We start from the raw sequence: 27,883 nt of genomic DNA, 5'->3' as shown, positions 1-27,883 counted from the left end.
CGTGGAATCTCCACCTGATTAACGCAATTCAAACAATGCGGCTACTAAAGCAGCTGTCGTGGCGGCCTTGCTGCATCGGTCTGTGAGCACGCCCACGTTGGAGTAAGAAATATGAACGCAGGATTAGACACGTTACCATTTTTCCTGCTGTGACCTCACATCTCCTCTGAGGTCTGGTTGCCAGATCCAGATTCTGGTTTCATTCACCCTTTTTTGCCTCAAAAGCCAAATCACCTTGTAGACAAACTATATAGTTTTTTTTTTTTTTTTTAAATTTACAGACCCCTTTATTTTATTTTTTTATTCAGTTTAAAAGAAGACCCATTGAAGTCACTGTATCAGTTCATGCTGGACTGTTTTCTTTAACAACACCTTTAAAAAAGAAACAGTGTTCAAATTTAGGTTTACAAACTAAATCAGAGCTGTTTCTGCATCATTTACAGTACTGTATTAAATCCAACTCATGGCAGAACATGAACATTCCCAAATATGTAACCACACGTAGCTATCGTAAGTAATAATACGCCATGTAGACACAGTATATTAAATAGCACAGGGATAATACCTTTCAGAAACTGTTACAGTTGTACCCAGCTCGCTAGTACTGTGTGGGCACGTATACCATTTTTCTGATTTTCATTGCTCTGACATTCTTTGTATGCACGCCGACTCAGTTTTGTCTCAGTAAAAGTAATGTTATTCATTATTAGCTCCAAGTCCAACAAGAGCAGCCCAGTTTCACTCTTGATCAGTGCAGACACACAAGTTTAAAAGCATACAGCATTGACTTGTTTTTGCTGTGCACTGAAGACATTTGTGTGTGAGATTGAATGATGAACATGAGAAGAGAGATCGGAGTTTCAGCTCTTATTTCCTGGTATTTACATCTAGATGAGCGGCACAGTCTGGGCCTCACACCGTCCATTTGGGTTCTCTGTAGTCCAAAGGCATGCATGGGGTTAGGCTAATGGGCGATTCTAAATTGATCATATGTATGAATGTGAGTGTGAGCGGCTGTCTGTCTCTAAGTATTGGCCCTGTGATGGACTGGCGACTTGTCCAGGGTGCATCCTGCCTCTTGCCTCGTGACAGCTGGGTTAGACTCTATAACCAGGAGCAGGTTAAGTTTAACTTTTACAAAATCGCTGCGCACTGATCAATTCATTCTCCAGAAAATGTCGTCACAATTCTTGGAAGATCAAACCAACCTCTGTGTGCAGATGTCAGTGATATCTTACATCAGTAGCCCAACATAGATTCTTAGACAGTATTCCTCGACTCCCCTTATGCAAGTTTGCACAGAGAGTAAGCCCACGTTCAAATCTAATTTTATATTCACTCTTTACTGAGAATTTTAAACACCACTGGGTTTTGTACATATTTAAACATGAATTTAATGGTGAAGCTTGCTCAGATTCTGTGACACTTAAGTCTCTAAACCTACACAGTCGCAGCTTTTCTTCCAGACTTCAAATAGGCACAGATGTTTTTGAGCTGGACTGACCAAAATGTTTAAACTGCTCACACATTCATACAGCATGTTTCCTGTTGCTCACACTCATTTCACAGCTGCATTTTTCTTCACTTTTTTCTAAAGTTGTAGGTTTTTTTCCCCCCCACAGCTAACCATGGGTGTGTTTTTGTGGTACAGTGTTGTTCCACAAGGTCCATTGTTTAATCATGGATATCTCCTCTCAGTTTAAGCTTTCACCTCTGGGTAGACCAACATGAAGACCAGTGAGAAAAGCATGTTATTCTGAAGCTGAGAAACTGGAAAGAAGCTGAGCAAAGCCAGTAAAAGTATCTGGATTGTCCTGAAAAAGAAATGATGTACAGAGCAACAGGCATCTAAATGGCTCTCCAAGCTAAAAAACAAAACAAAACAAAAAACAAGAGCTGATAAAACACAAATGGTGAAAGCAGCAAGGAAACCCCCAAAACACTAATGAGACTTTGAGAACAGCAATGCAGAGGCCACACTGCAAGATGCCAACCACTCACCAACAGCAAAAAGCAAAAAACAGGATTGCAATTTACAAAACTGTACAGATATGAGCTCCATGAGTTAGGGAACAGCTTTATGGCCTGATGGGACAAAGCTTAACTACTACCATATAGATGGAAAGACCAGTGTCTGCAGAAAAGCATGGATCTGCTCATGATCCTAAACATACAAGCTCATTTATAAAGCACGGTGGAGGTGCTGTCATGGCTTGGGCTCCGTCGCTTTCATTGATCATGACTGCAGCAGCAAAACGAATGAAGAAGTCTCCAAAAACATACTATGACAATTTACAAAGAAATTCATCCAAAAATAATCAGGAGGATCTTTATTATGTGGCAAGATAATAATCCAAAGCACACCACCACCTCAACAAAGGACTTCAGCAGGATACATAATGACCATGCACTTAAAAACCTGAAAACCCCAACAAATCTGACAACTACACGATGGTGCAGTAAAATCCTGTAAAGGCATGACCAGTGAAGAAACAGGAAATCTAAAGTTTATTTAATGTATACTGAATAAAAGCTGAAACTTTTTTTGTGTCTCTTCTCATGATCACCTTTTGATCCAACACACAAAATGTTTTCATTGCACAGAACTGTAAATGCAAACAATGTCGTCATCCACTAAGGTGGGGATTCAATGCAGTACTCTAAATCAAGACTGTGGAATTACAGTCTTGCAGAAAACTGGGCAAAAAAAAAAAAAAAAAAGACAGCATACATCGAATCATTGCCTTCATCCCATGTTACCAGAACAATGTGCTGACAGTGCAAAGACAAAACAACATTAATCACAAGAATGTGAGGCGTGGAAAAGTGCTGACAGACTAATTTGATTTGTTTACTTCGAAAATCTAAGTTACATTAACATTTCTGTGCCTGTTAGTGGTTAGAGGAGAGCTCACCTGCTGAGATTAATCCTTAAAACTCGAGCGTTCCCACAGCGATCAGTGGAAGCAACCGCTAGCTACGGAAAAAATTTAAAAGCTAGTTGTTTTTTTTTTTGTTTTTGTTTTTTTGGAGTTGAATGACAAGGCAAGTTTTAACACTGAGAACACAGAAAGACACATTTAAAATATAAACCGATCCCTTTATCGTGTGAGGATGCGCCGTACACCTGGAAGAATAAAACATAAAGCACATACAGTCCAAAGCATCTAAAGTGCTGAGGGGGAAAACACAGCGCGTTAAAATCACAGCATAGATCAACCAAAATACAGTCAAACAATGTGTTCAACCAAACGAGCGATCCGGTGCCTGCGTGTGTCTCGTAGGCCGTTCCTTCACGCCCTCACCTGATGGCAGCTGGCGTTGCCCAGTGTGTTGTATATGAAACAAAACGCTGCAATGTTAGCAGAGCGCCTTGTGATGCTGTTTTAATAAAGTTTAAAACTGTTAAAAATCCAAACAGACTGGAGAAGTCCAGTCCGGCACAGTCTGATGACGGTGGCGTCTTTGTTTGGAGGTTTAAAACAGGTAGGTAGGCTGTGTTTCTTTCCATTTGTCTAGAAGAGCTGGATCATGGACTCCCGGGACTTCCCTACTCCGATCCATTTGACTGATGAGGTGAGAAGCAGAAGAAGCAATCATCTTAGGGGAAATACTGAAAATCTATCAATTTAAAAAGCTGCTCATCAGTTCTTGCACTTCCATGCGTGACTTCTTACCAGGCACTCCCACATGCTCCTCAATGAAGCGAACATATTTCTGTGCGTTCTCGGGCAGCTCCTCGAAGCTTCTAGCGGCCGAAGTGTCGCTGTCCCAGCCGGGCAGGGTCTCGTACTGAACCTCCACACGCTGCAGCACCTCCTGATTGGCTGGCACAAATCAATAACAGCATCACACCATTAGCTTGACAGGAGGAATCACTCGAAGGGCAACAGCAACAGATCGATGTGTTCTCTCTGAAAACGGAGCTCTCTGTAAATGATCAAATAGACTGGAAGAAGAGAAAAGGCTGCCCGATGATCTCCCATGAAGGCAGAAGATTCTCCACCCATCAAGATCCAGTTTAAGACTACCAAGCAAAACAAAATTCATTAACATAGCTCACATGTTCAAATTTTTCCTCACCTGGAAAGTGAGGTATAGTTTGGTTGTCGACTTTGTACCCTATGCCCACTTTGATCTCGGTGAAAACGTCAAGTATGTCGAGTTTGGTGAGAGCTAAACTGAAAGAGAAGACGGACAGCTTTACAACAACTGGATAAAGATACTTTATATATTTTTACAGCAAATCACTAAAAAGATAAAACAAATCTGCTTTAAACAAAATGTGACAAAAGGGATGAAAAACTGTCAGAAAACAAGACTTTTTAAAAATGAATAATAGTCACCAGCAAAACCTATTAGCGGTCCTAAAACCTATTAGCGTCACATCACAATATTCAATTCAATTCACAAAACAGTTGCCTCAAGGTGCTTTGTATAGTAAGGTCAAGATCCTGCAATAATACAGAGATAACAGAGAAATCCCCGACCATACGACCAAGCGTTTTGGCGACAGTGGGAAGGAAAAACTCCCTTATATCCACGTAAGCTTTTAACAGAGCAGTTCCCTCTCTTCTTCTCTTCCTCAAAATACATCATATGACATATAAACAGGTTACATGATGTCCTGAAGTGTTTAGATACAATAATCAAAGATACAGAAACTTCCTTCTGTAAGGGACACAAAACCAACTTAGTGACATGATCTCGCCAAAGTGTTGCGACTGTGCCCTAAGGTGCCCAAGCATCCTAACTGGAGTTGTGACTCTACTCTAAAATACTTTCTTTTCTCTTAAAATATACAAAAAAATGATTTAAAACTCACGCAGTGAAGCCATTAATCATATGTGCATATTTGATGAGCACCAGATCCAGCCAACCGCACCGTCGTTTTCTGCCTGTGGTCACGCCGACCTCCTTCCCTCGAGTCTGCAGCAGGTCTCCGATCTCCTAATGAAAACAAGAGTCTAAACTTGAACATCAGTTCTTATGTAGGTTTTCTGTAAATGTTTGCAATCGCAGAAAACAAAAATACTCTAAATTTGTCTCTAAATCTTTGAAACGAATTCTAAGCTACAGCTGCTTTACTGCTGGCAGTGTGGCAAAACTCCTCCAGGTGGTGCTATTTGAAAATCTACTCATATTTCACACAGACAAGTTAAGTGATTAGGCCATGTTTTAACCATGCAGACACAGTAGATACTGTATGTACGAAACAGTTAATGTGTATGTAACGTGCAGCTTTTAATTCTCGATGTGAAATATGAAGTCGTGCTTATTAAAAATAAAACCCGATCTGAACCAAACTTTTATCGTGTTTATATTTCGTATCGGTGTGTGCTCGTACATTCTTCTGCTCTGAGGGGAAAGCACCGATGCCCACTCTTGTGGTGTACGCCTTGACGACCCCATAAACCTCGCCGACGTTCTGAGGAGGCATCCCGAGGCCCGTGCACACCCCGCCCACCGTGCAGTTGGACGACGTCACAAACGGGTACGTTCCTGCAACGACACCAGAGGTGAAGTCGGGTCATACTTTCTCATGTCACATCTCCTTTACTGGTGTGAGCTCTGAAAAGGTGATGTCATCGCAGGCTTGTTTTAGCAAGTGTCCTGATTTGTACTGATTTGTACAAAGGCTTTCATATTTGCCCAGAGATTTGTGACAAAACCTGCAAAACAAGCTGTGACTGGACTAGAAACCAGATGGCTTCTACGTGACACTCAGTTAAATTTAAAGTAATTTTCCTAGTCTGTCCTGTTGTCTGATTAGACCTGCGGTTGCACCTTAGGAAACATACAGACAGACCGACACAAACAGAACAATCAATCAGAAAAATGACATGCTTGGAAATTTTTAAAAGCAAATAAGTGCTGGGATCACAAAACCAGTTGCTGGAGGCTGCTGACATGGAGGTAAACCCATTGTGAGGAGAGACTGTTGTGTAATCAAACAGCAGTTTTGGTGTCTAAACCATCAAGCGTGTCCTGTCAAAGTGCTCTTTATGTAAACGCCGACACCCTGCATGCTCCCATGTGACATGTTCTGATCATGTGTAGATCCAGCCTGTCAGAAAGAGGGGATGTGTTTCGCTCTGACACCACAGAAACTACAGGCATCGTCTCTGGATCACGTTGAACTTTGACTGTAATTTAATCTGCTCTCAATGACAGGTTTATGCTCTTACAGAGAGATATTATGGTTAAGTCTACCGTATCATTTAATGAAAGGAACAATCAAATTGTTATACTTTAAAGTCTTATGAGAACAGTTAAAGAGGCCCTCTAATTCTGATCAACTGACCGATAGACTCAGGGTGCCTCCGTGCTCATGCACAGGTGAGTGGTTTGAACTTGTGATTGTGCACGCCAAGCCCAGATGCACAAAGCGCAATAATAACGCTTAAACTTACCGTCGTCCCTACCCTGAGCTCCATGCAGGCTTTTGCAAAGAGCATCGCAAAGCTTTAAGTGTTTCTTGGACAACGTCATCAGCTCACCGTGGGTGCACTAAACAGCACTTTGCAATCAGAAACAAGATTTATACTGACACTACAGGTTAGCACAAAGAAACAAAGAAGTGAAGTAAACACTGATTTACTGACCAAAGTCGATGTCCAGCAGCGCTGCATTGGCTCCTTCCACCAGGATTTTCTTAGGAGGACCATGAAGTGCCTCGTACATGTAGTGCACACCATCTCTTACCATGGGCTTGATCTGCTCAACATAGTCCTAAAATAAAAAATAAAAAAAAAACTCGCAAAAAACCCCAACATAAATAATAAATAAAATACAGGGAGATCTGCAAAGAGCACAGCTAAATGTTTTCAGATTTCCTTTTAGTTTTATTACCTTTAACTTGAGCAGCTCTCCGTCTATGTCGATCTTTAGAGTGGGGTACATAGACTGGTACTGCTGGGCCAAAGCTTTATACCTGCAACAAAGAATGATTCTGATTTATTTCAATCATTCATGCACCTTGGTCACACTTTTCATTTTTGTTTGCATTTTAACACAAATGAAAAATAGCAGCACAGAAAATAACTATCGGTTGGACTATTTCCCCCCTCCTTTTCTGGCGGGGAAGTAGGAACAACCAGGAATGGCCACATTCAGAAAGAGATCAACCCTTTGAAGGAGGTCAGTGAAAGTAGAAGGGTTTAGCATAGAAATTCAAATGTCTATCATGGTGTTACCTACTAGGCCTGTGCGATCAAACTCATTTTTTTCTACCTCCAATGATTATTAAAAGAATACATATGAGATAAAGATATTTTTTTTATATTTCTTATTTCTTATTTTCCTTTTACATTACCCTCCATAAAACTCCCCTCCCATACTGTGACATGTCCACTTATGCTTTTCACTTGAATAATGATTATAGTTAAATAACACTAGCAGATTTCTGTTGGTCTGTGTGAATACTTTGGGGTTGCTTCCTTAATCACAATGAGTTACTACAGCAGGTAGCAACTGGTTGGAAACTTTATTTTAATTAATCACTTTTTTTTTTCAAGTTGTAAAATTCTCCCTGTAAGTATTCAAAACCACCTTGAGATGACCATAACAGCTGAACCATCTTGAATTTCAACTCTGAGTAAGTGAAGCAACTTACAGAGCTGGATTTCATCTGAACACCTGCTTAGATCTGCTTCCAGTAAAAGCTCCTGAGTTTATGGCACTGAAAAAAGGCTCGTCAGCCAGTTAAAATTTCTGAGCTCGGTGGTTCAAAAGATATAAAATACTACTCAGCCTTTAATTAATTAGTAATCTTAAACCTTTGCATAGTGACAGTGTCGCTGTCAGGGTAGGCTGAGCGGTGACTGCAGAAATGAAATGTGTTTAAACAGTTCAACTTTATTTTTGTTTCGCTTCTACAGTTGTTTATTAATGCAACATATTTAAATTGCAAACCAGTCCACCTGAAACTAAACTAAACAACCAGCTTCACACCAACTTCAGCTTCTGAAAAGTAAAGATAAGATATTTTATTTAACCCTTACTTACAGAGACAGTCCCGTTGAGACTCAATGTCTCATTTACATTTACTTATTAATGGGGAAAATCCACTGGTGGAAGTCTGTGGGGAAGTGACCCTCAGCTGCCTTCCTCTGTGAGCTCTGTGAACGCTTTCCTGATAACTTTACGGACTCGATCACTAGTTTAAGATTACACTAAATAAAACCTGGAGTTCATTTTGGAAAGCAGAAGTCAGGAGGATTCTCCAGGGTACGCTCATTAGCTAGCAACTTTCACAGGCTTGCACTTTCACGGCCAGATTCACCCACTGGTTGGTCACATGCCGTTTCAAAACACTAGATGGCGATGGTGGAAACACTATTTTACTAACCAATGGGTAACACGGTGGTTGCATCCAAGTTTTATATCATTTATGGTCTAAACTATGGTCTAAAGCTTTTTTTGTGATACTGGCACAACAGCAACAGTTACCAGACAACCAGACTCCTGCTGCTGATATGCAAAAGTGATCAGGGTGAACGAGCACTGCATGTTGAGTGTTTATAGACTGTGGGCCTTTCCAGTGTCCAAAACTGTATTCTGAAAGGTAGATGTGACATATATAATGTTGTTGGTGAGACTGACCTTTCAGAGAACTGTGTGAAGTCTGCCAGCAAGTCACATATCCTGAGCCCGGAGCGTGCCGCCTTAGCCGAGTACACCGGACCAATCCCCTTCTTTGTCGTCCCGAGGCTGAGCAAGGCCAAGAGAGGAGGGAAGGAAACACAGAGAAAAGAAAAACAGCATTTACATGCAGTCTTACTCCGCAACATGAACTCTGAAACTGTAAAATCATTTCATGCCATGCACAGTTGCACAGAAATGAAAAAGGAGCAGCTCAGTGGTTCTCACAAGAACAAAAGTTCATTACGCTGTTTCTAAAACAATACAACATAAAAAACATTTGACCTGCCACCTCTCATTTAATATCACTAAAACGGTTTCAAGTTATAGTCACAGACTAGCAAGTCCGAACTCGTGATGTGGAAACTTTTATTCTCTGAAAAATGACAAAATGCAGATGTTTAACTGTCACTGAGCCATTTGCTTCTTCTCTACAGACTCCAAAATATTATAAACTCAGACAGAAAGCATCTTCTCACACTAGAGTATTACAGTCTGACGTGCTATCACCACAGAATTACTACAGAGACAGCATGCCCACCTAAATACACATCTACATACAAAAGCTTACCATGTCATCATGTACCTCTAATAAGACGCCCTATTAAAAGGAAGTCTTGGCACAGCAGAATATTTACACCCTACATGCAACTACAGAACAGAAATAGATAAATATGCCCTACAGTTATTGCGTTTCATCATCAGTGCAGCCAATATAACTCATGTAGTATCAAGTAACCATATGTGCCAATGTGCATGAGTGAAAAGTCAGCTGTTTCTGCCAGAGAAGTAAGAAAGTAAGAAGGAAAGTCCAGTCGTACAAACCTTTGATTTATTTTTAAACACATTTTTGCTTTATCTGAAATATTGCATCATTTGACATCTTAATAACACTTATTTAACTTACAACTGTCAGAGATGTTTGAAAAGGGATGAACTCTTAAGTACAACTGGGAACAAACTCAGAAACACTACACTCACTGGCTATTCTGTTATGTACTTCTGTTCAACCGCTCACTGATGCAAATATCTAATCAGCCAATTATATGGCAGCAACTCGGTGCAATTCAGCAAGCAGACATGGTCAAGATGTCCTGCTGAAGTTCAAACAGAGCAGCAGGAGTGTTTCTAGTTCCTTGTGGAATCTGTGCGACAACAATTACGTCACTTCTGACGGCAAAGGGGAGCCCAATCTACAATAGCTGTGATAAAAGAAACTGTGCAATATAAAGCATGATATTTCAGTGGAATTAAATTGGATTTAATTCAAAAAGAAATATTAGACAAGTGGAAAATTAAATGTGTGCAACTTAATGTCCATTTCACTGGCAAATGAGTGATCTTACAGCAGTGCAAAGCTGGGAATGAGTGACGCATCATCTTTTTTCAAATATTTGTAGAAAACTTTAAATATTAATTTAAATATTAAAGTTTTTGTTTCTTTTTTACTTGCAATGCTGGTAAATTTGTCAGAGATGAAATTTATGACAGTCGCACAGAGATCCCAGCCTTGAACTGTTTTACAGACACTTTTAATTTTATGGTAGAATAATCTTGATTATGAATCTTGATTATAACATGGAATTGAGAGTTACTAACTTAAATGTGTGAGGTTAGATCAGCAGTATAACACCGGCTGCTGTGATATTCCAGCACTCTGAATTGTGTTGCCTGGTTCTGTGATCGTATTCTGCTCTGACTTTCAGCAGACCTTACACTACAGCGTGCCTGCAGGTGCTGGAAATCCACCAGCCTGACATCGCAATCTGCTGAAAGCTTATAATGACTCGGCCATTAAAGCACATGCACTCTGTCGCTCTCAGAAACACGTGAGCCGGCTGTGAGTTTGGGACCGTGGCTGCTTTTAACAGGAGTATGCTGGGTCTGAATTTAGATTAGCATTCTGAATGTTCCTCAGGCTTAGCATAACATTCCTCACACATATCAGTATGACGCAGTGCCCGGGCGAGTACTGAATTAGATGATTGAATATCTCGTTTTACTACCTATTTTATTGCTTGTGTCCTTGTGGAGAGTTTAGAAGTCAGACCGTCAGCAGGAGCCTGCTGCTTTACTTAGTCACTTGTTGAAGCTGTGCTACTCTGTCTCGCGCTACAGAAACGACACCTGCTGCAGGGCTGCTACTCTCTGCCTGCCCTCCGACTTCTCTGAGGACGCCTCCAGGCAGAGGAAAGCGTAGGTTACACGCACAGTGTCACTGTGGAGAGACGTTCATGCACACATGCAAAGTAAAGATAAGCCTATGTGTGAATAAGTAAAGGAGAAAATGCTATATCTATCTTTTTAAGTTACTATATATAATATAATGGGCTCTGTGATATGTATCCATATGGTTTCAGATACAGAATAAAACAGTATTGTATATATGAATATAGTTCTGTTACATTTTACAGGATCTAGCTAATTCTGACCCCAAAATTGGAAAATAACTCAAAGTTTAAAGGTATTCATACAAAATAAATTAACTGTGCAGGTGAGGGAGCACACAGAAGAGTCTGTAGATTTGTTCATGCAAATAAATCCTGGTTTATTTTCTGAGACTTTTACAATTTAACAAACTACTTTCGGTCTGTACTGACCCATGAAATGGCCAAAGTCACACAATGACACAAACTAACGACACTAGACTAGACAGACTCCCGTTTGTTGTGAGGATTAAATTAATAGTAGAGTGCAAAGGCCCTCTTACTCTGTCTGATGGCAGGTAAACCTATTATTGAAACCATCAGCAAGAGATATTAAAAATGATTTTATTAAGGCCTCACCTGCACAAGCCTAGAGACCTGTGGGAAATCATCTGGTGGTCTCTGGTCACAAATGAAAATCATGCATTCCCCAACAGGTTGCTGGCAGCTGCTGTGAAATCGACTGCTAAACCCCATTCATGCAGGCCTAGAGACCGGTTAGTGACCTCCTGGTAACCACAGGTCTAGAGGAAAATGTGTATTCTGAGATTAGCAAGCCAACGAGTGGTTGCTGATGGTCACAGGCAGGTTGCCACAGACACCAGTAGTTTGTACGGAAGATGTCGACTTGACCGGAAACACTAACTACTCACCAAACAGTGTGGAAAGTGTGAAAAGCTCAACACAAACATTCACCTTCAAAAAGTTAGACCTTTTAAGATGAGAAGTGTGGCAAACTTTTGACTTTCAAGGTGGCTGGTCAACATTTCAGTGTTGCTCAGAACTTTTTCAAGTTTCACTGCAGGCCAGAAATTAAATTAAATTAGAATGAAAACTGCATCTGCAGGGAGAATAAAGCAATCACAAGGCGATTTTTGTGTGTTCCTTCTCTGCAACCAAATCACACAAAAGCAGATGTGATCGACCGAGTTGTCGATAAAAAATTTTCCCTAGCGGCTGGAATTTGCCAGAGGACGTTGTCACCCGGTCTCTAGGTCTGTGTGAATGAGGTTTATCTTCCAAAGTACTATAACACTCTTTGGCAGCAATTACCCGGTTTAAACCTCCCGACGGACTACAAACAACATTAACATATTATGTTTTAAGCTGTTTTGTTTAACAGCTGAATATTTACACATCGAGCAGCAACAGGATGACATTAAGTCCAATAATCCGCTTTTAACTCCTCGTGGAAATATCTGGCATTTTGGCTGCTAAATCCTCCACGATGTTCACCATCTAGTCTCTTTGCCTTTCAGCTGTTTCGCGATGAGTGCACAGAGTGGATGTTCAGAGATCCTTGTGTAAAATTACACTATGAGAACACAGAAAATGAAAGGTGTGCATGGAGCCGAGAGTCACCACGATGCTCTGCAAAGCCGAGGGTGGGAGCAGTTTTAGGTGTTATTACAAAAAATGTCAGTGCTTCAAGTTTGTATGTGAGGATCAATGTCGTGTTTATTTATAGAAAGGAGACCAAGATGTTTATAGAAGAAATCCAACATGCTGGGATCGTGTTCAAAGCTGCCGTAACATTCTTCTACCTGGATTTACAGTCATACTGTTGTTAACCGCATTCAGCAGCTACTAATGGTGCAACGGATCAAAAATCTCACGGTTTGGATCGGATCAATTTTCGGATCAGCAAAAATAGAAAAAAAAAGACAAAAATTAGACTCGCCATTTACTTATTTAAGTATTTTTTGCCTATTAAAAAACATTCAACTGAAGATTCATTCCACGCACTTATATAAAAACAAATTAAGGTGCAATATGGACATTATGGACCATGCTGGGCATCCTCTGCATACGGCCATAAACAACCAGGGGTCTGTTCAGTGACAGGTTGCTTCTCCCAAAGTCAAGGACCAGCAGACTTAAGAAGTCCTTTGTCCCACACGCCAACAAACTGTTTAACTCCTCGCTGGAGGGGAGAGGGAGGGGAAACGGGGACAAAGGAGGGGCAACAAATAAGCTGTAGTGCCTTTTCACTGTGCAATAGTTTTTGTTAATATCCAACGGTGTGATAGACTCACAATACTTGAAATGTGCCATTCCTTGTATTCTTATTCCTATTTATTCTATTTATCCCTTTTGTATACTCTGTATTTATATTTGTGTATATATGGTATATTTCTGCTCACATTCTGCAACTTCTGTCGGTGCTGTGCTACTGGAAACTGAATTTCCCGGAGGAACCCACCCGGGGGATAAATAAAGTTTCATCTAATCTAATGTAATCTATAGGGCAGTACAGGGCTTTGTATCTACCACTCCGCTGTGATATAACGAGCGGTCACGGTCACGTGGCTTTCCGTTGACCTGGAGGTCCACCCATTTGTAGTTAGGGCAACAGAAGATGCCTGGGACAGTTCAGCCATAACTTTAAACTTCTCCTGCGCATACTTGCTTGGAACGATCTTGTCACTGAAGTGGACGCGCAACGAGATATCATAGCGTGGCTCAAGCACGTTTATCACAGTTTAAACCCCTTGTTTTGCACAACGGAATACGGCCTCCCGTCTGCAGCTAAACACCCCAGTAGCTTTTGTAATATCTTTAGCCCGGTTGGATTGGGCAGCAAAGAGCTGCTTAAATGCCGCAAACTCCTCTGCTCCGCCACTTGGACCGCTAGCGCTGGCCATAACCACCGCTTGACAGACCCACCACGCGCACCATACACATACTTTTTTTTCCCCTTTCTCGAATCTTCGGATCACGCGCGTACCGAACCGTGGAGCGGGATCGGTTCGGATTTGGGCTCAACCGTGATCCGGTGCACCACTAGCAGCTACAGCTGGCAGCTGTTAGTGTGTAACATGTGGAATAGTACCCTGACCCTGTGACAGCAAACTGCAAAACTATCCAGAGGCCTGACTAAGATTCACATGACAAAAAGAAAGAAAAGCATGACTCAGTGCAAAGATGAATACCGAAAACAGAACGCAATCCAAGATAAGGAACACAAGGAGTGGCATTTATTCAATCAACGACTAACGTTAGTGTTTGAAGCTGTGTTTGCTAATATACGGAGTACCTGAAACTTAAAGTGTGTGCACGCTGTGTGTACATTGCAGCCGTTTGTAAGCAACAGGTTTCTTACTTCTGGCCTGCTTGCTCTTGTCTCTGCTGTTCCTGAACGCCATCAACCGCTTGGTGGAAGTCAAACACTGCGAAGGAGGGAGAGAGGACACACACACACTCACACACCTCAAAGAAAGCAGAGCTCCCGCATTCACACACACATACACGCGCACACACACACACACACTTCTTCTTGCATGCATTCAAACTGTCGCACACTCTCTAAAGTAAACGAGTGCAGGGGCAGATCTGTGAGGACTTACCAATGTGTGCTCTGTCCGAGATGATCAACCGTTTCTCCCAGCCTTTTAGACCTACACACGCATATATGCTGTGAGTTCCACACAGATAACTAACACCATGTTTTGCTCAGAAAAAGAAAAAAAAAAGTAAGTACAGCACTCACTTTTTCCTTTGCGTTCATTTTTTTCTGCTTCTTCGAACAGGCCTGGAAGATGGATCACCACACCATTGCCTGATGTAAAAACAAAGTTATGTGACATTACAGTTCTTGGTTTCAAATCAAAAGAGTCAAAGCTGAGTTTATTTCTCTGTAAACTATCAGTATATGCCCTATTTTGGTTTATGATCCCTTAAAGAATACACAAAATTATGTTTAAAGAAAGAAGAGTGACTTTTGATACGAAAGTAAAATGTTTCAATGCCATAGTGAAGGTTCGGATTGTCCTACAACAGAGAAATTACAGGTAGTATAAAATTCTATCATCACCACAAAGTCACGCTTTGGGACATTTGAACAGAACGGAGGCTTCATTAATGATATTAGAAACAAAACTTACTACAAAGACAAGTCAAACTTTCTGACATGTTATGTTTCACACTGTTGATGATGCAGCTCTGTTGGGGGCTGTCATTTGTGATGCTGTCGATCGGAGATGTCCTGAGTAGCTCTATGGAGTGATATCGAGGCCAATCCAGGCTTATTACTCTGGATGAACTAAAATAAACCTGATCAAATTTAAACCCTGTCTTTATAGCACTCCACTGTATTAACTTCAGCCTGCTGGTGTTACTGTGCAGTCAGCCTCTATCAAGCAGCTTTGTGCTCTGAGAGAGTGAAAATTAAGGGCAAATGAGGGGAGAGAGTGTGACCTCTGAAATCCAGACACTAACAGATGTGTTACTGAATCTTAAATCTCTCCTCTGACCAGGGCACAAAGCGTTTAGATACCAGCCTCTCATTTCTGGCCAGAGCTGACAGTTACTTTCACAGATAAGTGATTTTGTTTCCAGCGAATAGTCGCATCCAAAGTTTCTGTGACCTTGAACACACTCATCCTGGCTAATCAAGACTTTTGTACAGTTACAGTTGTTACATGAGCACCAACCAGTGTTCGTTTCAGTCAGATCTACCCATTACTCATCGCATCATGGTTCAAAATACAAATAGGTGACGCCAAATTTGCTTTGTCCGTTGTTTGTTCTATACTGTCTGCTGTTCAGACCACAGTGGAAGCAAACCTGAATGCGGAACTGGCCAAACAGGATAGCCTGCATCTGAAAATGTTTTAACTTAGTTGGAAGATAAGCTTATCGTTCCCATTTGTGGGCAGAGTCGCTTCATTCGACTGTGTGTAAGTTGCATCTAAACCAAAGTCAGCGCCCGTCATTGTGAAAGCAATCTTAGGTGTGCCTGAATGTAATGCCAAGAGACAGAGCAGAGCTTTCTTTACTCACTGGAGTATTCAAACAGCTGGCTCTAATTAGCTTTTAACTGGAGCTTCATTAAGTGGAGGCAATGAGGTAATTACTTTAACCAAATTAAATATAGGAAACAAGGAAATTAGCTATAAAAGCATTAAAAAAGCTCTTTTAATGACACTGTCAGAATGAATGTGCTCACTAAATGACACGTTCTCAAAATCTACACAGGAGGCAAAGTTATGTCACAACAAACAGAAATAAGCCTCTACACATGAGTGCCACAGTCGTAAGCAAAAACAAAGCAGAAACAGTATTAAGTATTGATAGACTGTACGTGGTCAACTGCAGATGTGTACAGGGACTGGAAGCCTTAAAGGAAAAGTTGGATCCATTAGCTAATGAAATTACTGCAGATGGGTGGATACGATGTAGCCTGCAGTCTGGCTCCGAGTCAAGCCGATCGCACTCGCTGTAAGAGTCGTCAGGATGGAGGCTATATGAGCGATGACGAACAGCCAACTAAAAGGGATCGCGATCAGTTCAAGAAGAAAATAGCGAGGAACTGTGTGTGTATCGTGCAGCAATGTAAGTGTATTTCTGCATGCGATACACACCAATGAAAGCGGTGACCTTGGGGTTGATGATGCCGCTGGGTAGGAGGTGAAAGTCGTACTCGACTGAGTCGACCACCACTGTGTGTCCTGCGTTGTTGCCGCCCTGCAGGGAGAGAGGGGGGGAAAAAACAGAAACTGATGACTAAAGCCAAACAGAAACTAGAGGAGGCTCTCCAACTTTGTTTTGAAAAGCCAAATAGTTTGGCGAGAAGCAACAAGCATCATACACAAACCACGAAGCGCTGCCTGTTAGGGTATGTGTTGCTCTGCGCTGTTGCTTAGAAACTTCTGCTTACTTTGAGGTCAGAAAGCAGAGGTATCAACCGAGTATAAACCTACTGACAGATGCATGGAAGGGCACGTCAAACGAACTGTTTGTAATGTGTGTTAAGAACGCGTTCATAATCCTCTAGTCTGCACACCCAAACACAGCGACATGTTCTGTCAAGACTCTACAACTACAAACGTACACTTTAAAAATATATACAAAAAGGAATGTTCGTAGTTACGCCTGAAGGACATGGTACTCCAAGAAAGGAAATGAAGCTGGAGGAATAACGAGTTCTTGCGCCCCTCCTTACAACAAGCTGTGATTACAAAAGTAAAAGCTAGACTGACGTTTATAATATTTGCATAACAATATGCAATTTGTCTACAGGTTCTAATACTCAGAATTTAGATTTATATAGGGCTTTACAAGCTCTTCAGTCCTTTTCTTGTCAAAACTGGTGCCTATATTAACCATAATCTGTCTTTTTTGTTTATTGAGCCTTATTAGCAGTTTATATGGCCTCAATAATCTTCTACAGTTGAGCAGAGATTACAAGCAAGAAAAAAGGATATGGTAATGCTACTTCTTTCCAACTCCACACTCAGATTTCTAATTTTTAAATATTTAACCAGTGAGGCAAAGCAACGACACTTATAATAGCTCATCAGACTCTGTGCAACTTTATACAAACACTGTTCACATTTGCAGCAACGCTCGCCAACACTTAAACTGACTTTGACATGTATAAAAGGCCAACTCCTCACACTTAACAAGACGACGCTATCTGCCTGACAGCTAAGTCGGTGAGAAAACAGAACCTCATCAGTTTTTTTTATGATAATAGTGATGATAAATCACAATAGTGATGACAAATTTATGACAAGAACAAAATCAGCTAATCATTCAGGCTGTGGACTCTTGGAAGTGCAGGTTCTGAGAAGCGAAAGCAGTATCACTATCGGTGTGTAGACGGTCAGTACTGAACTATATCTGTACACCAATTTGTTTGCAGCACAAGACATCCACTGGCTAAAGGAAACTACAATTTCAGACAAGCAGAGACCATTTAATCTTGTTGTATTTAATCATGCTTCTGTGAGTTAATCTGATAGGATGTAGCACAGAGGCCTGCAGATGATTTAGCACATCTGACTTTAGAGATAAAAATGGGGGGACCCAGAAAAGGAACGGTGAGTTCTTGGACTAGAACATCACAATCTGACCTGCTTTACTCCTCTCTTCTTCATGTTTATCAGTCAGATGTTAAGGTAAAAAAGAACACGAGGTACACGGAAAAGAAGGGGAGAAACAAACAGATACTTAAGCAAGTACTTCATTTTTTAAATTTCTTTTTCTTTTGCTGTGATGAAAAATTAAACTGCTGATCCATTTTTTCTGCTGCAGCTTGCGTCACTACCCACGGTGCCTATTCAACTTAGGCTATCGTGCTGAAGCCTGTGGACATAAATCAGGCTCAGCATGTGCTTTGGCCACATGGAGTTATTCCTGGCTACAGCAGCACCCTGAAGGTGGAGAGGGGAAACAGATGGGGGGCAGATGCCTCTCCTTTTTAGATATGACTTTTACGATTCACCCCATCCCCCCAAAGAACCGAAGAACTCCGGTCTTCCAGCAGTCCCATGACCGGCTTCTCGTACCCATCACAAGACACAAATTTTTACGATGGTCACCTACTGCCCTTTAGTTTGGGAACTGCAGGGGCAGTGTGATTACTGCTCTAAGGGTACAATAGAAGGTCTCTGCTATGCAAACATACTTCAACAATAACAGAAATTATTACTATTATTAAAAAAAGAGACAAAACTAAAGCTGTAGAAGCTTTTTGACAATAGATAAAGGACCTGAGGAAAAATCTGACCTTGCTGTTGGTAATAATGAATCATGCGACTCTAACCTGGGATAAATGCTTTGATGTGAAAGGAAAAACATGGGTTAATCTTGCAACTATGCATCTCTTAGCCATTGGAATTAACTGGACAATTAGTCAATCCCTACGTCATCAGGCGCTACTGGTAGTTTCTTCTGAAAGACATAATTACATAAGATTAATTTACAGATTATTTGGCTTCAGCTTTAAGAGATCTTAAGCTGATCCAATCTTTGGATCTTTATTTGGTTAATGTGTTTAAAATGCATGTTTTGCCCCATCCTCTCATTAATGTTGCGATGCAAGTACGGTACTTTTGAAAAGCACTCGTTGGTCTCAGATTTCATTTATTTTGCAAAAATAAGCAGCTTAGAAAAGAGCAAGCAGAAACTTCTACTCATTGTATAAGATTTTAATGTCTCAACGCCTCTGTTTTTACTGCTATGTCAGAATGGTAAGTTGGGTAAGTCGATGTCCTGCTGGCGCATCTGATCTTTTAGGTAGCATCGATTTCCAAAATGAGCTCAGTTCAGCGGTTTTGATGTTCACACTTGTATTTTGTCTTCTTTTTTTACGTTTACAACTAACAGCACTGAAAAGAAAACCCAAACTGCTCAAACCCACTGGGCATACCAAACAGCGAACAGCAGGCAGACATCGCTAGAACTGATAGAAAGTACTCAACTTACATTCAGCAGGTGGCCAAAAACTCAATAAAAACTTAGAGTCTGAATGACTTTTTGAGTATGATCATGATAATTGGATTTAGGTTGCTATGAATAACACTCAGCCTTGATGATGAACATGATGCTTTTCATCAGACTCATTATTAGATCCTACCTGCAAGATAAACCTGATTTTTACAAATGTCACCCACAGAGTTTTACACAGAGACAGCAGTGGATTCAGTAGATTCAAAGACATTTACATTTTCAGAGGCTGGGTACGACTCAGTATTTATATCTCAGATCGCTGTCAGATAAATATTGTTTTTTTCACAGAAGATACTGTGATATACCACAGCAGGAAAAGTGATGCTTGATGGGACACAGTATCTGCAGTTGGAGAAAGAAACACTTTTCATAGATGTTTTGAGAGTTTGGGAGAACACTGGACTACTTCAACCACAAATCCTGCTTTTTAAACTAAATATAGTTACTACATTTGACTTCTTTTAAAAAAGCTTTGACGCCTCACCAAACTGTGTTCACGTTACCACACTGAATCCCATGTGTTAGCACAAAAACAGGGACTTTTTATTAGCGCTGCCACTTTTCATCTGAATCAAGTAATGTGCAAAACAGTTAAAACCGTTCAGCACCAACTCCGTCCTGTTCAGTCATTTAATGCCAGATAACAACTTTGCTAAACAGATCAGTTGTACCTGACACTTTGTCTCTGAGAACCAGGGAGTCATGGTGAGGACAGGATCTTCCTCCTAAACAGGCTCATGTTTTGTTGGCAACCATTTGCCTTACTCAAGTGTACTCTGACACTAAATTGCAGGTCACTGTCATTTTCTGTACTACCTTACAATGCTGCAAAAGATTAACTACATCTTATGAATCAATCATTAAATAAAATCAAATACAATACTCCAGAATTTGGAGCGTGTATGTATATTTATAAGATATTAACTAGCCGTTGGGGATGCTCACAGTTACTTTTCTCCTTTGTGATGCAAGCAAAAAAACATAAAACAGGCAGGTAGTTTAAGCTAAGGCTGGATGTGATCACACCCCGAGCAACCTTAACAGATCGGGGGTTTTCAAAAAGATTTAGAAGCCCCCTCTAAAAAGTTTTGGCCTTCCACTCGAAAATAAATGAATAAATAAAGGCCCAAAAAAAGAAGCACAGAAGGAGACTGAGATATCCTTTGGCCAGATGAGCTAAACCTAGGCTTTGTTCCACTCCATTCTGGGTTCGTTCCCATGTACAGTTAGGAGCCCATCCAACGGGCAAATGAAAAAAAACACTATATCTGTATTTGTTTAAATGTTTCCTCAATCTATATATTACCAAAACGCAGATCTATTTAAATGATATAATTGGTAGAACACAGTAGTTCATCATACACACTGGTGAGGCTAGTAGTAACTCTCAGAGTCAGCTGGCTAAATGATACAGTACTACAAAAACGAATGAAACAGAAGTGATGGAGGAAAATGGAAAAACTAGCAATGCAGTGAATTTATGACGTGAAACTTTGGTCCAATCTAAATGAAGGAGCCAGGCTGCCCTGACCAGTGCAGGGGTTGCTGCAGCTCTCGACCAAAGCAATGAATATCGAGAGAATATTTTACCTGCATTATTATTTATTTTTTGTTCAACAAAGAAAGTTCCTTTTCTAATTGGGCAAGAGTATTTTACCCGAGACGCTCTCCGAGCTCTATACTTTATTACTCTTTCAACATTAATCCGTGAGCAGTAGAACTGACTGTGTTATTGATGAGATTAGCTGAATCAAACCAAGTTGTTCTGGTCCCACCACATAGTTGTGCCCGGGGGTCTTTAACGTCAAACTGACCGCCAGCATCTGCCTCTAACTGGTCACTGTGCAGAAGCTTTCCTGCATATAAAAACGAATGATTAGTTCTCCTTATGTGAATCCCTGTTGTGAGCCAGGAAAAATCCTGCCGTGGTTTGATATTTCCCCTCTTTTTCTGGTAGGAAGGTCTGACTTCAGTTCATTACAGATGATTTATACGATTTTTATCGGATCCTTTTAAGTCTTGAAAGACCAAATGCATCAAAGTCGAAGGGCTAACAGGGCAACAGTCTCTGTTTTCTTTTCTTTTTGCAAACATCTCTATAGAAACTGAGTCGACGTGCGGCAACCACGTCTCCAGCTGAACTCGTAGATCATTATAATACAAACCATTGTAAGCTAAACCTACACTGTAAACAAAACTGGACAAAATGGGCTTTAAAACTTGAGAGGAAGTATTATCAGTTTCACCCGATGACCTTGCTTCACAGCCCTTTGTTCTGCGTCAGGTACGTTTCCCATCTCCGATCAGGTGATCGAGCCACTCTAAACTTTTAACTGTAAAATATCTGAATAGTGAAAAACACTTTGTCCAAAATGATAAATAAAAAAAGTAAAAATATGACAATCTGGAGCGGTTGTTTAGAAAACTACTTAAATAATCAGCTATTAAAGTACGTGTTGAGTAATTTCTATCCCACATAGGCATCAATGTACTCAGCTACAACACTTTACAGTTTGTATGTTTTCCTTTTGTTAAAAGCACGCAGTCACAGTTTACTTTAATCACTGATTGAATTGTCTTCGCATTGTGCATTCAACGAATGTTTAAACGTTTAAAAGGTGTGAGCAGCTTGTACAGAAATATATTACTGTAAATGTGTTTTGCTGGTATCACGCCCTGTCTGCTACACACCTCTGACTCACACACCCAACTGTCACCAACAGCATCTTAGAGGTCTGAGCTGTAAGGGACACCGAGCAGGACTGCTTGGCAAAGCTGATTTTATAAAAAGACTAAGGGTGCCTGCTGCAGCACTTCACCGCTCACTTACACATCAAGCACACATGTCATAACATCATAATGCAGTGAGGGGAAGCACGTCTGTGCAGGGTCGCCTGACAGACAACTGGACGGAAAAGGGAGTTTCCTGAACAACCAGTTTTCACGAGCACTCGGCAGATTCACTGGACCGTCTGCGTTAGTGAAAGAGGCTGTTTGATTACAGCAGAATTATAAACCACAATTATTTTGGCTCCTGTTGAAATTATCTGACAGGTTTATACACGCACTTTCCGAAAGTAATTCTAGGCTTATCGAGCAATTCTGTATAATTACATCGACTTCTTTAAACATTAATTATATTTCAGCTGAAAAAAAGAAAGAAGCCACAGACTGTTGTGGGTTAATTTGGACTTTTTTGAGTGGAGAGCAATGAATGTGGCGCAGTAATTGTTTTATCTCAGTATCTTGTTTTATAATTTTGGAAACCAACATTAGAATTTTAATTAAAAACTGAACCAAGTGCACATCACAAGGTGTTATTAAGCTTTGCTTTTTTATTAGGAACAAGGTTTGCTTATAGCACTTATCAGTTTAACAGGAAATCCTCCCCATCTGCTGTCAAACAGATTTAAATCATAATTTTGAGATGTTTATTATGCATTTTAACTGCTTTGGTATCGCTGCCTGATTAGAGGATATGGTTAATATTTTGCCCGTTCACTTGGTAGGAGCTTTGTGAGTCTACTTAGTGGAAGAGTGCAGGTTTGAGCTTGAGTTAGAGCAGGGATGTCAAACTTATTTTATATCGAGGGCCACAAACAGCTTACTTTGATCTCATGTGGGATGGACTGCTGAAACTCCAATTTCTGACAGTGTAAAAAGTTTAACTGCATATTTAATCAATTAGATACTTTAATATAAGACAAAGAAGAGATATTTCAACATTTTGCCTCACTTTGTCTACATGGTAAAGAAATACTGCTTTGCTATGCCCTCCTTCACATTTTCCATAACCATCCAACCGGCCAGATCGGGGTCTTTAACGGGCCGATCCTGGCCCCCGGTTCTTATGTTTCACACCCATGAGCTACGGGGTGAGCTGAAAGGACTATCTTGAGTCTAATTTTCAAAAAAGTTACAGTGCTGGAGGGCAGAACAACACATCATAAATGCATTCACCATATGTTAGTCATCAGATCTTTAAGGTGAAAACGGTGTGATGCTTTTCTCTTTTTAAAGCACTTCTCTCAAGCAAGTTTCAAACCTCTGAATCAGATTTTCACACCTTGCCAAGAAGAATTTAAACCAGTGCGCTTCTGAGCCAATCTGTGCAATTACTACAGGGACATGTTGGAAAATCTGTCATCGCAGTTGCTGCAACCAAGAAGTGGGTATACGGAGGATAAATTAACATTGCAGTGAATTGATGTGGACTATCCTGACGCTGTTATTAATTGTGCGTAGGCACAGCCGGATTACTGGAAAGAGGAGGGAGGCACTGGGGTTTTTACTTGTTTCCCTCTTACAGCATGAAGAGGAAGTACCAAAATCACATTTTACCTCATTGTGACAGAGCGATAAAGTATTTAATTTCACCTGCTTTTTGTTTAAATGCATACAAAAACAGTTAACAGAGACAGACTTAACCGTTGAAGCTTTTGCCTAGAAAAGAAAATAATAAACCTGGTGCATAAGCCCGGCAGGCTTGTAAAACATACTGTGATTAGTTTGCTTCCCCACTCCTCACTGCATTACATGCACAGATTCAGGCTGACAAACTGCCTGTTTGCGATCTGCAAAGCTTTGATGCCTTTTCTTCCAAAATAGGAAGTACTGCGCATTGTTCTGCAAACACAACACACTCAGCTGACTAGTTTGCATGTTTTGTTGCTAAGGCAATACCTAAACCAGTCCAAAACATAAGGTTGCTGCATTTCAAATCCAGACACTGTATGATGTGTAACAACATACATCACAGCCCTAATATAAGCAGTCTGATGCAGCCTTGCCAGACGTCAGCAGTCGTCTTTCTGTTGCTTTCCACAATAACAGCAGGGTTTTAAGAATTTCTTTTTAACTGAGGGTTTTAAACCTTTTTATTTAAGCAGATCAAGGGCAGATACAGGCTGGACAAAAAGAGGAGAGGCATATTAAAAGCCCAGGGATAACATATCCGGGTATTTTAAAGTTGAATCCACTCATTTTGCATGAGGAAGCCACAGTGGATGCAAATCAAAAGTCCTTGCAGTCTTTGTACTGTCACCATTTTACTAGCAAGCTTAATTTTATTCTATGTGAGATTATGGGCTCGGTCTTTAGTCTTGCTAAATTAAAAAGGTGAAATTCATTTTGTAGATTGTGGTCATTATTAGAGTCTGGAGGACTACTTAGGGTATGCTCACTGGCTCATGATTTTGTCAACTACAAGTTGTTAGCCAATGAGTGTGTAGTGTCCTCTGTGTCACAGTCAGGCCTCAATTGTCATGTCTGGCTTCAAAAGATGGTCAAAAGAACCAATGAGTGGCTCTAGCCATTGTCTATGCAGTTAACAGATTTTAAAAAAGCTAAAACACTAAAATCTCTCTAAAAGCAAGCTGTGCCACTCTGTGACCATCGTGGTAATGCTTACAGAGGACCATAAGTGTCACGTCAATATTCCTTATAACATGGAGATTCACCCAAATCTCCATGTTGCAAAACTGACCAGGCAACGCTTCACAGAGCAAATGAACAATGTAAATAAAGCATGCTTTAAAAGAAACCGTACAAGGCAAAGAAAGGGGATATTCTTCAATGGCATAGTCAGTCACTTGATCTCAACCCAAGAGAGCAAACAAACAAGCAGCAGCTGAAGCTGGCTGCAGTTAAGGTCTGGCAGAGCATCTCAGGGGAGGACACGCAGCATTTGGTGACGTCCATGGTTTCTACACTTCAGGCAGTCATTGACTGCAAAGGATTTTTATCCAAGTATTGAAAACAGTCCTTATGCCAGTCTCTCCATCTACTTTTGAATTTGTATAAACATGGCTCTAAAATGCTTTTGTGTAAAACATACAAAAGCATTGTGGAGTATATATAAAGTCTTCATATAAAAAGAATTGAAGTGCGTCACTTATTATGAGGTAAAGTAAGTGTCTACAACAAATGCTGATTATTAGTAATCAATTAGTAATCCTTAATTAATGCTTCAGAAAGCAGGAAGAGGGCATTCTTTAGGTTTTACAACACTTGTTTTTGGAGGAAAAATAACCTTACTGACCACTCAAAGTGCCTTTAATTGCAAGTTACACTGTAACCACATATTCATACAGTACTGTAAACTTCAAGCACTTTTTGCAACTCACATCTATGATCAATTCACCAATGTGTGTCGTAGGATTGTACAAGGAAAAGGAGTACTCATATAGGCAAACTGCACGCAGACAGGCTTGGTACCAGGAACCTTCTTTATGTGAAGCAACACCATTACCCAATTTTCCACCGTGGCACTGAGGTACCCTCTCTCAAGGAAACCTTTGACCTCTGTATGACCTCTATTCCTTTTGTGCCCCCATACACGATCCCTCCTGTGCTGTTTTACTATTGCACTGTTTAGCAATTCCCCCCATGGCACTTTAGAGACCAGCAGGTGCACAGATAAATCGCATGTCACCACTGTCCCATAAAAACATACACAGAGACATGGCATGTACAACTTCAGAGTTTCAAGATTCTCTAGTTTGACTCCAACAGCATCAGTGTGTTAGAGTTTGTAGTACCTGCACATTTTTAAAGTTTATATTTTTGTGTATTTTGGGTGACGTTTGAAACGCTGTCAAATGTCAACACGGGTCAATTTTGAGGCTAACAGCAATCAAGGTTTAAAAGAAGAAAAGAAAGAAGAAGAAAATGTCTTAAGATAACTTTAATTGTGCCGATACCGCCAAGACACAAGCATTAATGAAGAGCTCGGCGAGAATAAACACAAACCGAGGATAGCCGCTGTTTTGCGCCTTCTCTCTTCAAATAACCAGCTCTAGGCATCTGTTTTACGTGTGCACATGAAGTCACCACAGCTTTACAGGTGTTTGGGGAGCTAGGCAGCTAGCAGGAATTCAAGGTGACTTTAGCAAAAACACAGAGAGCCAGCCAGCCTGCCTGGGATGTTCGTCAGCCAGGAAATAGTCGCTGGCTTGTTGGATTCAATTCACACGGTCTTGTGAGGATGACAGAAAAAAGGGGGGGGAGGAAGACCCCGCTTTTTCCGGTGCTAACCACTTTCACGAGGTGTGAAATTGGTGAAATCGCACCTGTTATGTTGGGTATTGGTAGTTCGGGACAGTACGGGTGAAGCCCGGCACGAAACAGAGGTGCTGTATAAAAGGAGCTGAATGTATTGCTGTCGAGTTCGTGCAGATTTGTATTTGCATGATTCGCGCAATATTTCCGTGGCGTGACAGCTCCCACTGAGTGGCTGGAAGTCGGAAGCTGACAGTAGGTTTTCATAAAGAATGCGGCAGAACATCAGAGAGGCGGGTGTTTCAGCTAACGGGCAGCAGTTACCTGCGGACTCTCTCCTGACGACAGAGCTCACCTAACGTACCTGGCATCTGCACACCATGTCCGCGTCCTGTGCCAGCAGATCCACAACTTTCCCCTTCCCCTCATCGCCCCACTGAGCGCCGAGTACCACGGTCACTTTGTTGCCAACCGTCGGCCTGGGTATCCGTGTCTTCGGGGCTTCCTGACTCCCGCTGTCCGACATTTCAGCTCGGTCCCTGGCTGTCTCCACTCCTCACCGACCTAGACTGGAGGAACTACCAGCAATTGAGCCGAACCGGAAACCTGGCTTATTCTACGCATGTGCGAAAAATTCTTCTTCCCAGTCCTTTCACAATAAAATTCAGTTTTGTCAATGAGCAAAACGTTTCTTTTTGTGCAGCTTCTGTTCCTAGACAAAGAAAAGCACAACATTCTTCTGAGATAAGAATATTCCCCGTTTTATCGTATTTTAATTATTTATTTGTTTTTATGTTTGTTCTACCTAAGTACGACTCATTAATATCACACTTTGATTTAAAAAGAACAAACAAACAATTGAAATTACTTATTGGTACTATTATACTAGGAGATGGTTAAATTTAGTACTTTATTATTCTTTCCTATAGCAAACTTTCTGAGCTTGCACAATGTTAATATTCCTATATTTGTTTGTTTGCTTGATGGAAGTTTAAACATAAAGAAAGAAAGAAAGAAAGAAAGAAAGAAAGAAAGAAAGAAAGAAAGAAAGAAAGAAAGAAAGAAAGAAAGGAAAAATAAAGAAAAAATATGTTCTTTAAGTCATTTCAAAAATTCCAGTAGATTCTTAGATTTAGAAAAGATTAAATTTTTCCTCTTAATAAATATATGCATGTTTTGATTGCCTGGAGGCTAATATATGAGGAAGTTTAACAGTTAATAACACACTTATTACTATTTTGGTAAAGACTAATTTCATTTTCTCAATAAAAGCTGGAGAAATACTTGCGCTGGGTGCATAAAGTACGTGTCTAAATAATTATGAGTTTAATGGGAAGCACTTTATTAAACTTATTATTATCATTGTTGGTGTTTAATTGTAATAACATAACAGCTTTATTTGCAGATTATCCCACATTATGCCACAGTGGCCATCAAATAAATCATGACAGATCACATTTCACCAGAGAGTGCAAGTCATTGAGCTGATAATCTCTCGTCTTTAATCTGTGATCGAATACATGAATTTACATATTAGACATGAAGGCTGTTTGAGTTAGCGGTACACTCTGTGCATGAGT

General features: G+C 40.6%; 1 protein-coding gene across 1 annotated transcript; it reads right to left on the bottom strand.

The window, feature by feature from the left end:
* Nucleotides 1–216: 216 nt before the first annotated feature.
* On the bottom strand, nucleotides 217–26,917 carry adss2 (adenylosuccinate synthase 2). The gene is made up of 13 exons (XM_040001318.1): nucleotides 26,668–26,917; nucleotides 16,433–16,535; nucleotides 14,560–14,628; nucleotides 14,417–14,467; nucleotides 14,173–14,239; nucleotides 8,605–8,712; nucleotides 6,853–6,934; nucleotides 6,606–6,732; nucleotides 5,348–5,502; nucleotides 4,826–4,950; nucleotides 4,084–4,181; nucleotides 3,678–3,827; nucleotides 217–3,568 (listed from the first exon to the last, which is right to left on the bottom strand). The coding sequence occupies exons 1-13, from the start codon at nucleotides 26,827–26,829 to the stop codon at nucleotides 3,516–3,518; spliced, it is 1,350 nt and encodes a 449-aa protein (XP_039857252.1). The 5' UTR covers nucleotides 26,830–26,917; the 3' UTR covers nucleotides 217–3,515.
* Between the last annotated feature and the right edge of the window lie 966 nt (nucleotides 26,918–27,883).

This window comes from Simochromis diagramma, unplaced genomic scaffold (genome assembly GCF_900408965.1).
Source record: "Simochromis diagramma unplaced genomic scaffold, fSimDia1.1 OVJJ01000421.1, whole genome shotgun sequence".
In the NCBI taxonomy this organism is placed as follows: Eukaryota; Metazoa; Chordata; class Actinopteri; order Cichliformes; family Cichlidae; genus Simochromis; species Simochromis diagramma.
This window is presented reverse-complemented; position numbering and strand designations above follow the sequence as displayed.

Excerpts from the sequence above, each read along its gene's own strand:
- adss2 (XM_040001318.1), bottom strand. The coding sequence starts at position 26,829 with ATGTCGGACAGCGGGAGTCAGGAAGCCCCGAAGACACGGATACCCAGG. Across the intron at positions 14,629-16,432 it reads CAAGGTCACCGCTTTCATTG|GCAATGGTGTGGTGATCCAT; the intron begins GTGTGTATCGCA and ends TTTTTACATCAG. Across the intron at positions 6,935-8,604 it reads TTCACACAGTTCTCTGAAAG|GTATAAAGCTTTGGCCCAGC; the intron begins GTCAGTCTCACC and ends TCTTTGTTGCAG.